The sequence below is a fragment of the Vombatus ursinus genome, unplaced genomic scaffold, assembly GCF_900497805.2.
Source record: "Vombatus ursinus unplaced genomic scaffold, bare-nosed wombat genome assembly UNPS02014811.1, whole genome shotgun sequence".
Taxonomy (NCBI): Eukaryota; Metazoa; Chordata; class Mammalia; order Diprotodontia; family Vombatidae; genus Vombatus; species Vombatus ursinus.
In genome coordinates this window covers 20,645,809-20,662,982 of record NW_020954589.1, presented here as the reverse complement: position 1 = coordinate 20,662,982, position 17,174 = coordinate 20,645,809, and the positions used below count along the sequence as shown (strand labels likewise).

At 45.5% G+C, this 17,174-nt stretch overlaps 1 protein-coding gene across 5 annotated transcripts in view; it reads right to left on the bottom strand.

Moving 5' to 3' along the window:
• LOC114053424 (forkhead box protein P4) overlaps positions 1 to 17,174 on the bottom strand; it is a 99,165-nt gene that overhangs the window by 12,922 nt on the left and 69,069 nt on the right. For all 5 annotated transcript variants that reach the window (XM_027876460.1, XM_027876463.1, XM_027876462.1 and 2 more), the window contains exons 6-13: positions 16,861 to 17,008; positions 16,339 to 16,546; positions 15,926 to 16,030; positions 14,906 to 14,993; positions 13,909 to 13,992; positions 13,326 to 13,530; positions 13,129 to 13,205; positions 10,371 to 10,472 (exon numbers count right to left, since the gene is read on the bottom strand). In XM_027876460.1, coding sequence (XP_027732261.1) covers positions 10,371 to 10,472; positions 13,129 to 13,205; positions 13,326 to 13,530; positions 13,909 to 13,992; positions 14,906 to 14,993; positions 15,926 to 16,030; positions 16,339 to 16,546; positions 16,861 to 17,008 — 1,017 coding nt within the window. The remainder of the gene's footprint in view (positions 1 to 10,370; positions 10,473 to 13,128; positions 13,206 to 13,325; positions 13,531 to 13,908; positions 13,993 to 14,905; positions 14,994 to 15,925; positions 16,031 to 16,338; positions 16,547 to 16,860; positions 17,009 to 17,174) is intronic.

Here is a 17,174-nt window from a genome sequence, read left to right as displayed (position 1 = left end):
TTTGCTTAATAAACACATTAAATTGGGCAGCTAGGTGGTCCAATGGATAAAGTGTGGGGCCTGAGGTCAGGAAGACTCATCTTCCTGAGTTCATATCTGGCCTCACACTCTTATTATCTTTGTGACTGAGCAAGTTAATCCTCTTTGCCTCAGTTTCCTCATCTGTAAAATGAACTGGAGAAGAAAATGACAAACTACTCTAGTATCTCTGCCAAGAAAACCCCAAATGGGGTCACAAAAAGTCAGACATGATTGAAAGAGCTGAACAACAACAAAATTGGATGGTAACAATGTGGTGCAGTGGACAGAGAACAAGCCTTGGAAACAGAAAGACCTGGGTTCAAATTCTGTCTTTGAGAGGTTAGCTAATTTGACTGGCTGTGTGACCCAGGCAAATCATTTAACCTCTCAGGCAACTCTATATGATTATAAACTGTAGAGTAGTAACTGATATGCATCAATAGGTATTCCTTACACCAATGAAACTACATGTGTTCAGATCCTACCTCAAATACTAGCTGTGTGACTCTGGACAAGTCATTTGACCTTCAGAGACTTAATTTCACCCCTTGTAGAATGAATATAATATAACAGTAGCACCCATCTCACTGCATTGTGAGGATCAAACGAGATAAGGTATATAAAGCACTTGCAAACCTTAAAGCTCTATATACATTTTAGTTATTTATTACTATTATTACTAAAAAGCACAAAAGCTTTGAAGAGGTGCTAAGAAAAAATTAAAGAAACCATTATCAAATAATGCAAAAAACAAAAGCTACCATTGGAGGAAAAATGAATAGTATGACAATAATGTAAACAAAGAGATTATCAGAATTAAATATGAATAACTATAATAATCAGTCAGTCTTGGTGAACGGATAATGAAACATATCTTCTCAACCCTTCTTAATTCTAGTGTCTTACCTCTGTTAATTATTTCCTATTTATCCTGCACATAGCTTGTTTTGAATGTATTTATTTGCCTGTTGTATCCCCACCCTACCCCAATAGACTGTAAGTTCCTAGAGGGCAGGATTTGTCTTTTGTTCCTTTTTGTATCCCTAGCACTTAGCACAGTGCCTGGCACATAACAGGTGCTCAATAAATGTTTACTGAATTGCACTGAATCGGATTTCCCTCTTTTCAGTAGACTGATGGGAAACTGCAGGATGGTTACAGTGTCACTTGGTTTTGCTTAACTGTAGGGGTTTTATTCTTGTGTTACCAGAGAGGGCTTAATGGGGGCTGGGGAAGGAAAATCTAGAAATGGCTCTGATTTTTTTTAAAGGCATTAATAAAAAGAAAGTAAATTAAACTATACAACATCATGAAATAGAAAGAATACTTTGTTGTAGGAGTCAAAGACCCGGGTTCTGCCACTAACTAGCTATGTGACCATGGGATTCACTTCTCCTTTTAGAGCCTCAGTTTTTTCCTTTGTAAAATGAAGGAAGTATACTAGATCATCTTGCAATTTCAATCCCTTTCCAGCTCTGACATTCTAATATTATTACTTTTTTTTGGAGGCAATCGGGGTTAAGTAACTTGCCCAGGGTCACACAGCTAATTAGACTGGATTTGAACTCAGGGCCTCCTGACTCCAGGGCCTCTATCCACTTCACCACCTAGCTGCCCCCATCCTAACAGTCTATAAAGTGAACCGAATCCCTTCATCTGAGGAGCCCCAGAGAGGTTTGGAGCACCATTCTTCCAAACATCCCTATTTCTATCAAGAGACCTACCATTCTTACAATCACCAGATTCATATCCTTGGGAGTCATCCTTGACTCCTCACTGTCATCCCACACACTCAAATCAGTCACCAAACCATGTCATCTCTGTCTCCACAACATCACTCATACCTGATCCCTTCTTTCCATACATACAAGCACCATCTTACTTCTGAATCTCATTACCTCTCACCTGAACTACTGCAACAGTCTTCCATTTGGTCTCCCTGCATCAAGTCTTCCCCCATTCTATTCTATACGATTTTCCTAAAACATAGGCCTGCTCATGTTACCCCACCCTTCTACTCAATAAACTCCACTGGTCCCCTGTTATCTCCAGGAACACATATAAGCCCTTCTGTTTGACATTTAAAGCTCTTCCCAACCTGATCTCAGCCTAACTTTCCAGCCTGATTACATCTTACTCCTCGCCATGTACTCCATGGTCCATCCACTCTATAATCCAAGGTTGTTTCTCACACCTCTTCTCCCATCTTTGTGTCTTAGGACTAGCTGTCTTTCATGCTTAGAATGCATTGCCTCCTTAAGACCATCTCTTGAAAGCTCTAGTTTCCCTCAAGCATCATCCTCTGCATGAGGCCATTCCTGGTCTCCTCCTGCCTCCCCTTCCCAAGCTAGTTAGTCAGTCAGCAAGCATTTATTCAGCTCTTAGGTGCCAGGCACTGTGGTAAGTCCTGTAGATACCCCCACCATCATCACCACCAACAAAGACAAGAAGCAAGCCCTGCCCTCAAGTAACAAACATTCTAATGTATTTCCCCACAAGTTTATCATGTTATCTGTTTTTATGGGTTTTACTATAGCTACATAGGTATGGAAGGCAGCACACGGTATTGAATAGAAAGTCAGCCTCAAAGCTAGGAAGAACTATGTTCAGGCCCTGTCTCTGACATACACTGACTATGACCTGGGAAGGTCACAACCTCTCACTATTCTAGGCTCTAATGTATAGCCTTATAGCCTCTCTAAGGCTCTAGGTTGAAGAGAAGAAGCTGTCTTGAATCAGGAGAGAGAATTTTCTTCCTTGGGAATTCTCTATACCAATGACATCACAAATCCAGTCCTTATCCCCTATTTTATATGTTTGTGTATATGCATGTATTGTTTCCCTCTTTAGAATGTAAGCTCCATATTGGAAACTGAGGGGGTGCCCATTCTTTGGGGAATGGCTAAACAAGTTATGGTACGTGAATGTCATGGAATACTATTGTGTTGAAATAATGAAGGGTATAGTTTTAGAAAAATCTGGGAATACTTGTATGAACTGATGCAGAGTGAAGTGAGCAGAACCAGGAGAACAATTTATTAACAACATTATAAAGGCAACTTTGAAAGACTTAGGACTCTGATCAGCACTATGACCAATCTCAATTATAGAGGACTCATGATGAAACATGCTACTCACCTCCTGACAGAAGGGTGATAGACTCAGGGTGAAGATTGAGACATATATTTTTTGGACATGGCCAATGCAGTAATTTTTTGTGCATGATTATACGTGTTTGTAATGGGGTTTTTTCTCCATTCTTTCTCATTTGGAGAGGGGAAGATGGATGGGAGAGAAAGCAGGTTTTCATTGAATAAAAAAAATAAAATTTCATTTTAAAAATAGAATGTAAGCTTATTGTAGGCAGGATCTGTCTTTTTTCTTTTTATTCCCACCATGTAGCACAGTGTCTGCCACATAGAAAGAACTTAAGAAACCTTATTAGTTCTAATAGAGTGTAATTTCCTTGAGGGCAGGGACTGGTTTGGTTTTTTTTTTGTCTTTGTTTCCCAATGTGTAATAAATGTTTCTCAGATTGAATAGATTGTCTGATTCATTCATTCATTTATTCTGTTATCAGACATTGCATACAGAGCCCTGTGCTAGCCTGCAAAATAAAATAGAGTTTCAAACATAAAATATACAACATATGTGCATAATATCACAAGGTAAGCTGCATTAGAGAAGTGTAAAATAAAGTGCTGGTTGAGGTCTGGAAGGGAAGGTTGTTACAGAAACCTTCCTCCCTAAGACTAGGGAAGACCTCCAGTTACTCTGTACTGTATTTATTTTGTACACACTCATATATGTAAACATCACCTTCTCTGATAAAATAAATATAAGTTCCTAGAGGGCAGAGACAGACTTTTGCCTTTCTTTATATCCCCAGCACTTAGCACAGTGCCTGGCTCTAGGTGTTAATAAATGCTTGTTGACTTGACTTGGCCTAGTGCCATATGCACTAGGTACCTGGCACATGGTAGACACTTATTAAGTTATTACTGATTGACTTATTTATTCCAAAGGACATAGTAAAGGGGACAGAGTAATTATTTAGGAAATATTTGATCAATTAATGAATATTGACTATCTTTCATATTTATCTGATGTTCCCTGAGCATGTGAGTAGATTGTAAGCACTTTAGGATCAGGATCCTGTCTTACACTCTTCTATATCTGGCACAGTAGCTTGTACAGAATTTAAGTACAAAATGCTAGGCATAGGGAGTATAGATAATGACTAATAGCTGATTTTATATATTGCTTTAGAAATTGCAAAGCACTTTATATATATTTCCACATCTTATCCTTATAATAGTCCTGTCAGGTAGGTACTACAGATGTCATTATCCCCATTTTACAGATAAGGAAACTGAGGCTCAGTGAAGTTAGGTGATCTGCCAGAGGTCACCCTCCAGGTAAGCTCCAGAGGCTATATTTGAATCCAGATCTCCCCTGATTCTACCCATAATCCCACATCCATTCACAATTATTGATACCAATTGAATTGATTATACCGGAAAGGAGGATAGCAGGAAAGGATCAGCAAAGGGAAGCAATCCAACTCAACAAGTATTAGGTTATCTCCAAAGTCTTAGAGCAGTTTAAAGCTTTATTAACTTATTTATGAAACACCTACTATGAGTAAGCTCTGTGCTAAGCCCAGATAGAAATGAGATTCAAGCTTAGTAAGTCTAATAAGGGCATAAAGATATGTACACTGAAAACTCTAATACAGAGTAGAATATGAAAATGTAATAAGGGAGAAGCAAACAACAGGCCACAGGATTTCAGGACATCATTTCTGCCTGAGGGGGTCAGAGAAGGCTTCACTAAGAATCAGCATTTGGACACAGGTTGGAATAGGACAGGAGATGCTGGGGGAGAACATTCCAGGTAGAGGGAACAGTGTGGTTTGGGAAGCCAAGAACATGTTTCAAGGAGTATCTCAGTTTGGCTAGAGTACATATAAAGCTGGAGCCACAATATGGAAGGCTTGGACCTTTTTTTCAGTAGGAGATAGGGAGTCATTCAATGTTCTTAAGCAAGGAGTCTAAAAAAATCACCACCCCTAACACTTTTGGAGTTGCCTCTGAAATTAAGGTAATACCCTTAGAATGTGGGTAGCCTGATTGCATCTCTCTCCCCTCTTGATTTTTAGGTGGGGACATGCCCACATTCCCTCCCCTCTCACTGTCATTAGCTGCCCCCTATTCTTCCCACTCTACCCTGAACATAGTAGGTGCTTAATAACTGAAATAAATTGAATTCCTCTCCTTATTTCCCACCCCGTCCCCATCTTCTGACCTACTTCTCTCCTTGCCCCTAATTCCTTTCCCTGTTTCCCATCTTCATTCCTGTTACCTGGTCCCTTCCTCCCTCCCCACACCTGCCCTTCTTATACCGGTGTCCCCGTCCCCGTCCCTGGTCCCTGACTCCATCTTTACATTTCTAAACAGAGAAGAAAGCGGGCAGGGCAGGCAGGAGCTGTGCCCCCTCGAGATCCCCTCTCCCTCTCTCTCTTCCAACTCTTGCCACTTGCAACTGGCCCGATTTCATTACCAATTTTAATTTGCCTCTAATTAAATCCTGTGTATTTTTCCGACTCGCTTGCTAATCCACGAGGGAGGCAGGCGGCTGGAGTGGAATCTCTCGGAGCGATAATTACAAAGGGCCTAATCACGCCGGGGCTCCTGCCTCGGAATAAATTTCTCCGCATTACGGGGCTCGGATCCTCCGCTTTGCAAATGAGAATGACCCCAATTTCCGAGGATGGCCTCACCGGGGCTTTTTTCCCTCATTTCGAAGCCTGATTCGTGATGAGAGACTAATTCGTTACGCTGAAACATTAACGGCAATTTAAGGGGTCTGGCGGGGCTTCGTAAACAAAGGGACCGGCCCCACAACAAGGGCCCGGGGAGGGGCTTGACACCAGGAGGGGGCGGGAGGAGTGAGCTGGGGAGGGGGCCCGGGAAGACAGCAGCTCTGAGAAGCAGATGGCGTCTCCTCTCTCTGGGATGGCCAGGCTTGGCCCCAGACCCCCTCCCCATCCTTTCCCCCTGACCTGGTCCTTCCAGAGAAAGGGATCCAACGAGAAAAGGGGGTGGAATGAGGAGGGAGGCAGAGCAGGAAAGGCTGGGTGGACAGAGGGGGAGAAGGCGGGGAAATCTAAGAAGCCAGGATTTTGTTTTGCCCCAGGAGGGATAAGTAGCAGAGGCCTGAACCCCAGTGGCCTGGCCTGGCCTGGAAGGGGAAGTGGAGGGAAGACATGGGAAGTGTGGGTACAAGGAGAGTCATAGGATATCTCCTATGCAGAGGGTGAGTTAGGGCTGGGAAATGAGAATTGAGGATGACCCTAAAAACTCTGGGCCCCAAGGGTCAGGAGTTGGGTCCAACAGGGCTAGAATATGGCCATAGAAAACCTGAGGGCCATGGTGGGACACCCTTCTAATGTGGTACATTCTACTGAGTTGTCCACCATTTTACAATGAAGGAAAAAATCTAAGTGATCCCAGCCTGTATTCCTAAGAGGGTGACTTTCCCTTGTTCCTCTCCACACTGCCCCCCCCACCCCCACTCCTCACACACATCTATTGCCAATGTTGACCAGGCCATTGTCTATCCATTATCAATTCAGGCCTAGTAACAGGCTGACACTGTTGGGTCTGGGAAGGGAAAGTAGAACTAGGGAACAGATGAAGAATTGACTAATGAGTAGGAAATCAAAAATAGTAGGAAGACGGAAAGGCATAGGGACTGTTTGACCTGAAAAGGAGAAATGAAGAAGCACTGTATAACGACTCAATCTCTGAAAAGCTTTCTAAAAGACGATGATAAAGAGAAGCTGTAAAAAGAGCCCTGGATTTGGAGGACCTGAGTTTGAATTCTGATTCAGCCACTTACTACCTATATGATCTTGCGGAAGTAAACTTCTGTTCTGAGCCTCAGTTTTCATAGCTGTAAAAAGAGGGTGTTGGGCTAGATGAACTCTAAGGTCCATTCTAGATTTAAATCATATGCTCTCTAATTATCCTCCATCTTCAGAAAGGAAACAGTCTGCACTAAAGTAGATATAAATAAAATAATGAGAGAGTGAATGTACAATTTCTAGTTTGGGCAGTTATGTGCAGTGCGTGTGGAAGCAGCATGGACAGGAGGGATCCTCACACACATATATACCCCACCCACACAATTGTTAAGTGATAGGTGACTCCTTTAGGTGCTGTCCTATCTAGTGGCTAAAGACTAGAGATGACCTCTAGAGGGCTCAGGCAGCCTGAAAGGAACCCCAGAGTCTAGGAGCAGGATGCAAGTCAGAGCAATGACATCACTTACAGCCAATCAGAAGAGCTGACCCAGCTTGGTTTGCCATTACCTCTTTGGGGTCTTATCCCTCTAACTCTGTGACCCTAGTCCAAGGAATGGGGGTGACATTTTAGCTGAGTGACTCTGCTCACCTCGAAGTCCTGGGAGGAGGCATCATGCATAGTACCTGCTATGGCCCTGAGCCAGGGACTCAGTACATTCACATTCTGTCCATTGAGGGACTTAAAATGTTATAGTGGCTGAAGGTTTGCAAAGTGCTTTACAAATGTGATCTCATTTGATCCTCACAACAAGCCTGGGAGGTAGGTGTTATTATTACCCCCAGTTTACAGTCTGAGGCAGACAAAGGTTAAGTGACATGCCCAAAGATGGTAAGTGAACTGAGGTCCTATTTGAACTCAGATCTTTCTGGCTCTGAGTCCAGTTCTCTATCCACTGAGTTGACCTGCTGTTCAGAAAAGTCTTATGACAATGAGTTCAATGAAAGGCTGAAATATTCTTGAGGCTCTTCAGTAACAATGTCAACACCCATCTTTCCAGAATGGTTTAGGTAATATTTGCCTAGAGCTAGGAGGATGACCGAGATGACCCTTCGAATTCCCTTCCAATCCTGTCATTACCTATTTTGACGTTTTCCATAAGCCAAGGCAGTATTATACTGACGAAGCAGTATGACTTAAGGGTAAGAGACAAGATTTTAAGTCAGATGCCCTAGGTCTGAGTACTAGGACACTTTATGGATAATCGTAGTGCAAAGAGTGCTGGATTTGGAGTCTGAATTAAAATCCTTGTTCTGCCACTCATTATTCTTGTACCTTGGACATGTCACTTAACCTCTTTAAATCTGTTTCCTCATTGGTTAAATAGGGGGTTGGACTAGAGTAGATGACCATCTCTTCTTGCTCTAAATCTATGACCCTGTGATCCTAATTCACGGAAATGTTCCCTCCCACCCAGCCTGGGGAAGAGACATCTTGCACCTCTGAAGTTCCAACACTGGCCAGCAGGGGACCTCAAAGGCCAAAGATCCTGGCAACTCCCTGCATAGACACTGCCCCTTCTCTTCCCCAGCTTGATGGTCATGCTCCAGCCCTCTCTCCACCGAGCCACAATGCCCACCCTGCTGTATAGGCACCAAGTTCCTCATCTGACACCTGCACCTGCCTGTGAGTGTGCTCTCTCTCTCTCTCTCTGTCTCTCTCTTTGTATCTGTTTCTTTGCCCCTCTTTTCCCAATTATCCACCTCTCTGTCTCTCTTCATCTTTCTCCATCTCTGTGTGTCTGTGTCTCCCCATCACTTTCTCTCCATCTTTCTGTTTCTCTGTCCCTCTTTTCTCATTTATCCTTCTCTGTGTCTCTCCATCTCTATGTCTCTGTCTCTCTGTCTCTCTCTCCCTATCACTCTCCATCTCTATCTCAGTCTGTCTCTCCATCTCTCTCTCCCCATCTCTCTCTCCATCTTTCTATGTCTTTCTGTTTCTGTTTCTCCATCTATTTCTGTGTGTCTCTCTGTGTCCATCTGTCTTTCTCTCTATCTCTCTCACTCTATCCATCTGTGTCTGTCTCTGTCTGTCTGTCTGTCTGTCTGTCTCTCTCTCTCTCTCTCTCTCCACTCCTCCCACCCCCACAGTCTTGGCAATGAGAAAACAGAAGGTGCTATCAGCATCCGGCCCCTAACTCCCTGTCCCATTTTCCCTAGCCCTCCCCCCCACCTTCTCTCTCTTGTCCCCCTAGGAAAACTGTTATGGCTGGAGGTGTTGAAATGACTAATTGGACTAAGACAATTATCTTTCTGCTTCTGACAGCAGAAAGGGGGAGGGTGTATGTGTGTCCATGTCTATATACGTATCTGTGCCCATGTCCACAGACCCATATTTGGCCCCATGTCCAATTTTCCCGTACACTTTTCTTCCCCAGTGAGGGGTAGGGTCTTTGGAACATCTCTACACTACAGTTTTAGTAATTCTAGGGTTCCTCTGAATGGTTTGGACACACCTCATTAGAACCTAGCCACAAGCTCATCAAGGGGCCTGTGCCCCTTGTGGTTGCCTCTAGAGCCTGTGTGGTCACCAGGGGTCAGACCCCATCATGTTTCCCTTTGTTAAAAAAAAACAAAACTTTAGTGGCTCACTATTGTCAATAGAATAAAATAAAAAACTCCTCAACCTAGTTTAGTGCCCTCCATAATCTAGTGCCCCACTACCAGCCTTATTTCATAATTCTCTCTTTTAAAAACTCTATGTTCCACTTAAATTGGATTGTAAGTCATTCCCGGAATTTTACACTTCAGCTCTCACCCTGCATCCACACAAGCTAGTCTTCATACTTGGAGTGCACTCCCTTCTCACTGCTACCTTTCAGAATCCTTGTCTTCCTAAAAGGCTCATTAGAGGGCACATCCTCCTTGAACCCAATCCCCCTTAGATCTTGGTCTTTTCCTTCACCATTGAATTTTCCTCATTTTATGCTTATTTGCGGAGATGTTTTATCTCCCACCTCCCCTAAAATGCAAGAGGAAAGTACAGACCTGCTCCCTAGAGACAGACTCTTTCATTTTTGATTTTGTATCCTGAATATCTGGCACAGTAATTTGCCCGGGGTTTTACTGACAGCATATGTAAGAAACAGGGTTTGAACTGAGGTCTTCCTGACTCTGAGATCTCCTCCCTATCTTTTATGCCAGGCTGGTATTGCACATAATAAGTGTTTAGGAACTCTTTGTTGAATTGAATTTGGGAAAGGGGAATCAGAATCCAGAGGATCTCTGAGGAGACATTTGAGTTGTAGGAGTCCCCGATGATGATGATATGGGGACATGCCTGAACCAAAAATGTTCCCAACTAAGCCAACCACACAAAGGTAGGCCTGGGCTTCTAGAGGAAGGGAACCTGACCTTTGGGCTATAACATTAATATTCCCTACAGGAATCTCCTATCCTAGATGTGAATCTAGTAGATGGCCTGCAGTATCAGTCAAGGGCCCTTAGGAAGAGGAGGAGAGGCAAAGCAAGGTAAGCGTCTCACCTTCCAGGTGGCTGTATTCCTCCGGAAATAGGCGAACATCCTGGTGAACCAATTGTAGATTTCATTCAGAGTAAGCTGCCTGTCAGGGGTCTCCAGGATGGCCTTCAAGGGAAGCAGAGGTCAAAGGGGTTACTTCCTCGAGGGATAAGAAATCAATAGCACTGGATTCTCTTTCCTAGGATTCCAGCTCTCCCTTAGGCCCACAATTTTTATTGTTGAGTCGTTTCAGTCACGTTCAACTCTCTGTGATTCCATTTGGGGTTTTCTTGGCAAAGATACTGGAGTGGTTTGCCATTTCCTTCTCTAGTTCATTTTGCAGATAAAGAAATTGAAGCAAACAGGGAGAAGTGACTTGCCCAAGGTCACACAGCTAGTTAGTGTCTGAAACCAGAACTGAACTCAGGTCTTCCTGACTCCAGGACCAGCGTCCTATCCACTGCACCACCTAGCTGCTTCTGAGCCCACACTAGCCCTTGTAAAAGTTCCTAAGTATATGAGTATGAGACATGAAGGGTGTGACTGTGTATGTATGCATGTACCTTTATGCTTTAGTAATGATAATAGCTAGCATTTATATAGCATGTTAAGGTTTGCAAAGTGATTTATAAGTATTATCTCATTTTATCCCCACAACAACCCTAAGAGTTAAGAACTATTGTTATCCCCATTTTACAGATGAGGAAACTGAGGCAGACAGCAATTAAGTAGCTTTCCCAGGATCACACAGCTAGTAACTGAGGCAGGATTTGAACTCAGGCCTTCCTGACTTCTAGCACTCTGTCCACTGTATAATCAAGCTGGCTCTGTCATATGATAAGTGTTATGGCTGGCTAATCAGTTCTGCCAATGACCTCAGGAATCATTAACTTTGTATGCATGAGTGCCTATATGGAAGGAAGGAAAAGGGGGAGAAAGCAAGAGGAGGAAGGGAGAGAAGAGGAAAGAAGGGAAGGAGAGAGAGAAGGGAAAAGAGAGAGTGAGGAAGGATGAGGGAACAAGGAAGGGAGGGAGCGGAAGAAGACAGGGATGGTGACAGTGACAGAGACAGAGAGAATATAAAAAAAAGATGTGTACATAATACAAAGAATATGGAAGTGAGTGGAAAGAGCACTGTATATGGGAGGACAGACACAGTAATGCGATGCTGCTGGAGCTATGGATTGGTTCAGCATTTCTGGAAAGCAATTTGGAACAATACCAAAAGGTCACTAAACTGTGCATATTCTTTGAACCAACAACATAACCAGAAGTCAAAAAAGATGAAAAGGTCTCATATGTACATATTTATAGCAGATGTTGGACTAGAGGTGAAGAATGAAACATACATTTTTGGACGTGGCCAACGTGTGGATTTGTTTTGTTTGACTATACTTACTTGTTACAAAGGAAGGCTTTAAAAAATGGTGAGGGGGATTAAGGGGAAGAGGGAGTTTAGTAATAAGTAATGCCAAAAAGAAAAGAATGAAAAGAAGGCCATTGAATTTACAACCAAAGAGAAGCAAGACAGCTTTGAAACAGTGTTGAATTTATTTTATGTTTAAAAAAAACCCTATACATAATAGAGACTCGTGGTTTCATAGGCAATCCTCCTTTTCAGTTCTTCTTTGAACATGGAAATGTTTGTACTTGTTTTTCAAGTTTAAAGTAAATAAAAATTTAAAGCATTTTTTAAAAAAGAAAGTGTATTTGATTCAGAGTCAAAGAAGTGGGTTTGAATCTTTGCTCTGTCTTGAATCCTTGCTTACTATCTTGGATAAATAACTTTCCCCACCCTGGAACTCAGCTTCCTCATCTATAAAATAAAGGAACCAAATTGAACTGCTTAGGTCCCTTATAGGTCTGTCTGTCTGTCTGTCTGTCTCTCTCTCTCTTTCTCCCTTTCCCTCGTCCTCTCCCTCTCCCTCCATACATAGATATGTATATATGATCCTTGACCAAACATTCTATGTGTGAGCATGTATATGTGTATGTGTGTAAGCATGGGTATGAGAGGAGGGAGTAATTGTGTATGCCTGTGTAAGAGAGACAAAGTATGCAGCATAAGCAGGAATGGTACATATATACATGCCTAAGGAAATATGTGTGAGTTATATCTATGTGCAATAAGAGAAAATGAACATGTATGTGTGTGAGACATAAAGAATGAGCTGGTAAAATGATGAGAGAAGGTATATCTGTGAAAAACTGAGTGTGGAGGGGCAGCTAGGTGGCACAGTGGATAGAGCACCGGCCCTGGATTCAGGAAGACCTGAGTTCAAATCCGGCCTCAGACACAAAACACTTACTAGCTGAGTGACCCTAGGCAAGTCACTTAACCCCAATGCCTAGCCAAAAAAACAAACAAACAAAAAAAAACAAAACAAAAACAAAAACTGAGTGTGGGAGGGGATGTGCCATATATAAGCCTGTGTGCACATTTACAATGTACAATATAAGCCGTAGGAGCATCTATGTGTGTGAGTGCACACGTGCGTGAGAGAGATGGGAGAAGGATGAGTCATTTCCCCTGACCCTAAAGGAATAGGGAGTGAATGGAAGAGACAATAAATGCTCTCAATGTTCAAAGAAGGGAGGCTAGGGTGGTCAGGGTAGGGGGAGGCTGGGTAGGATTTAGATAGTGGGAAAGGAGAGGGAAGGGCTTCATAAGCAAATAGGCAACTAAAGGCAGAATTGGGGGATAGAAATGAGAATAGAAGGGAGGGCTTTTCATGAGTTCTCTTATCCCCAACACCTCCGTCTTCTTTCTTGGGAAGCTCACCTGTCGGATGAGGGACGCATAGGTAAAGGGAGGTCGGACATCTGCATTCTTGTAGAACTCATGATTCTGGGCCAGTTCTGGGGGAGAGAGATGAGGGATATAAGGAGGGTCAGACCTGTGGCCCAAGGAAGCCCGCTCCCCTAAACCACAATGCCTCCCCTTCTGTGGTCCTCCTGCCCCCACCTTCCCACCCTCACCAGAGGAGATGGGGGTGCAGAACTTGTCACTACTCCTCCTGCGGGCAGGGCCCCCACTGTGCAGAGTAGCAGAGCTGAGGCCAGGGGGGCGTAAGGGAGTAACAGGGGCGGCAGCTGAGGTGGGGGGGTGGGCGAGGCCATCCGGGAATGAATCAGCTGCTGAGACAGTCACCTTGGAGAGTGAGGAGCCTGACACCAGGTTCAGCTATGAAAAATGAAAAGGGTGATGAGAGCAGAGAAAAGGAGGACGGCAGGTATGAGCAGAGAGCATCTCCTTGGATTCCAATGTCTTCTCCACTCTTGTAGATCTCACAGTCAGAATAGTGGAGGGTGAATTTCAATCACTGAGGAAAGGGGTAAGTGGGGTTTGGTTTCTGAAGGAAAGGATTCTGAGGGGAACAGATCTGAAGCACAAAGGTCTAAGGTAGAGGGACAATGTCCAGGGGGAGGGACTAAAGGAATGGTTGGGGAAAATGTCTGGGAAGTCCTAGAGGGTTCTTGGAAGGTCATACCCCACTGGAAAGTATGAGGGGTCATAGGGACTACTGGGAGCAGGGGACATATGAGGCATGGATCATCTCACCGGCTGGCTAAAGGGCTTGGGTTCTGAAGGCCTCATGTGCAAATGGGCCATCATCGCCTGAAGTCGCTCACTCTCCTTGGCTAGCTGTAGGGAGAGAAAGAAGGTGGGAGAAAAAGCCTGGGTTTCAGAGCCTTTTCAGGGTCTAGCCCTCTCCCCTTCCATTAGCATCCAACACCATCCTTCCCCAGTCCTCTGCCTCAAGGGGAAAGGGAAGGAGGAACCAAGGGGAGAAAAGATGAAAAACACAAGTCTCTTCAAAGGCTTGACCTCACACAGGTATCCTTTAGTCCCACAGTCCTATCAAACTCCAGGGTTCCCACCTTTGTTCATGCTATTCAACCCATTTAGAATTTAGCATTTATTCATCAACGCTTATTGGTTGATTGATTTACCCACCAAATATTTACTGAGTGTCCACTATATCATATATGAGGGCCCTCAGTCAGGCCCTGTGAAGAATGCAAAAATGTATCCCCACCTTTAAGGAATGTGTAGTCTAGTAGGGAGCTGATACTGCATACATATTTGTTGACAGATTAATTTCTCTCATTGATTGATTGAGTCCCCTGATCTGTCTCTTGGGTATCTGCCATTCAGGCCACTAACTCCTCTATGATTTCTTCATGTTCCTCAATCTGACTTTGCCAGAACCTTTTTTTGCCACAACCTTTGCTTAAGACAACCCACTGGGAAACTGAGCACATATTGTCTCCCAAATCCAGTAGAACCCATCTGCCAAGAGGATTGCTAGTTATATTGGATACACTAACTATGCTGCTTCTGGTCCTCCCAGGGCAAGACCAAGACCCCCCTAAGCCCACAATGTGCCCTCTCTAGAGTTCAGCTCCCCCATTCAAGATGGCCAGGAGAATTTAGACAAGGTAAGGAGATCACTTTGGCTACAGGAATACATGGTTGAGTCCAGAAGGCCCCATGGAAAGGTGAAGGGTGAGTGGGATCCAACGAGCACCCTACACATACACACAGAGGGCCACACCTGTATCTCCAGCTGCTGGACAACCTGCATCTGGACCCGGCACTGGGCTGTGCTTCTGTCATCAAGTGCATGTTCTGTATTGAGGTGTCTTCATGGGGGGAGAGAAGGGAAGGTTTAGATTCAGGCTTCACCTAGGATTTACCCCTCAACTCCCTTGACTGTTCTCCCCAATCTGCCTTCCCTGATACATCTTCAATCCCCTCACACACAAAGACAGAGAGATAGAGAGGGGCAGACAGAGCGATGGAGACAAAGAGACAGAGAAGGTGGCCAAGCCAGAAGAAAGGGAAGATAGAAGCAGCATCCTCGTAGTCAGCTTCCTTTGATGTCTTTGCTAAAATCCCAGCTACAGAGAGATCTAATTGCAAATGAACTAATTAAGTAAACCTCTGACGAAGCGTGAAAACAATTTGTTTGACCCTGATGCTGCAAGGGGCTGGGAGACAGCAGAGTTAATCAGTCAGTGACAGAGCCTGGCACCGCTGTGGCAGCGCCAACCGCCTGTCCACCCCCCCACCTGTCCACCTGCCCCCTCCAGGCCCCATCACTCCGCTGTCAGTTTCCTCCTGCCCCTGGACTGGGCAGACTGGGAGGATATAGGAACTGGACACTGTTCCCTACTCACCCCTCCACGTACTCTGTATCTCCCTAGGATGGGGAGGAGTTGTTCCAGTTCCCACAGGAGCTGGCTAGAGGGGCTAGGAATGGCTGGAGGCGGGGCCCAGGTAAGACAGCTGTGTGTGTGACTGAGAGTATGCACTCACACCCACACCCACACATCTCAGCACTCCCTCACCCCCAAAACACAGATTCAGGTTCAAGGATTCAGTGGCTGGGGCGCTATCTAGGACTTGAGATTCAAAGAAGGGAAGACAGTGGCAATTATGGGAGGGAGGGGAACTGAGGCTAACTGTAGTGCTCAGTGACCAAAGAGGGCAGGGAAGTGGAGGTAAGGGGTACAGTCAAGGAGGTGAGGGGGAGGGGCTAGAAGGGAGGAGGTGGGGGTGGTTGGGTACCTACTTGACAAACTGCCCCAGGTCTTCACAAAGGGTCTCACAGCCTGGCCACTTGCACTCCCCATGACCATAGAGGGGATGGGAGCCAGGGGTATCCTCATGTGAGGAGCTGGGAAGGGAAGGAAGGAAGGTAGGAGGTAATGGACCTTGTACAATAGGCAGGGGTCCCTGTTGCTGACCATGACACCCTTTGGCCCAGTTTGGTCCCAGCTCCCCCCCCCCCCCACCATTTTCCTTTGATCAGCTATTCAGCCCTCCAGGAGTACTGACTCCCACAACCAACCCCCATCCCCCACTCAATTCCTCCCCCAGTTTAAAAGCTCCACAGTTCAAGAGGCAGATCTGAACTATTTACAGTGGGCATCCCGGAGTCACCCGCCCCAACAGCTCCCTTTCAGGTCCCCTCTCCAAAGGTACCTGTCTCGTCGAGGTGTGAGCACAGTGGGTTGCCCATTGGGGAGGGTGTGGTGGGAGAGGGGGGGTGAGACCTTAGGGGGAGCAAACGAGGTAGCGGTGGCTGCTGCTGTGGTGAGGTCCAACCCCTCCTGCTTCACGCTGTCTTCTGCTGGCTGGGCAGCCACCCCATCTCCCTTCCACAGCTGGGGCAGGTCGGATGGGCACACGGCTGCAGAGAACAGGGCCAGATAGAGGTCCCTCCCCACCCTTAATCCTTCTTGGACAGCACAGGAGACACCTAACCTTCTGGAACTGAAGGCTGTGACTATCTTCCCAGGAACCCTGGAGGAAGGATTCTGAACCTTCCGTGTGGGGCCCTAGGAATGTGGGGTCGCCTCAGGGGTCCAGGGCACGGAAGCGTGGGAGGCTCAGTCTAGACCCTAGCAGTGGGATGGTTCCAGGAACTCAGAGTAGGGGCTCTGGAGGCTCAGTCTGGGCCTGGGAGAGTACAGGGAGTACGTGGGAGCGACAAGACTTACTCACCTTGCGGGAGAGTTTGGAGGGGTCCTGTTGCCTGGCTGGGCTGCAGACTGACCAGACCCTGTCTCTGCAGGTTCAGCAGGTGCTGCTGTTGCAGCTGCTGCATCTGGAGGAGCTGCTGCTGGAAGGCCAGCTGCTTGTTCCCAAGTGCCTGGTCCCAGGGAAGTAACAGTGAAAGGAAGAAATGTCTAATCAGGCCTTTCCTCATTGGAGCTGGGTGCTGCCTGCCCTCCCCCACCCCCCAGCCCCACTCCCTCTTGCTCCAACCAGCCTTTAAAGAGTCTTGTCTCCTCCCTACTTTCCTTCCCCAAAGACTG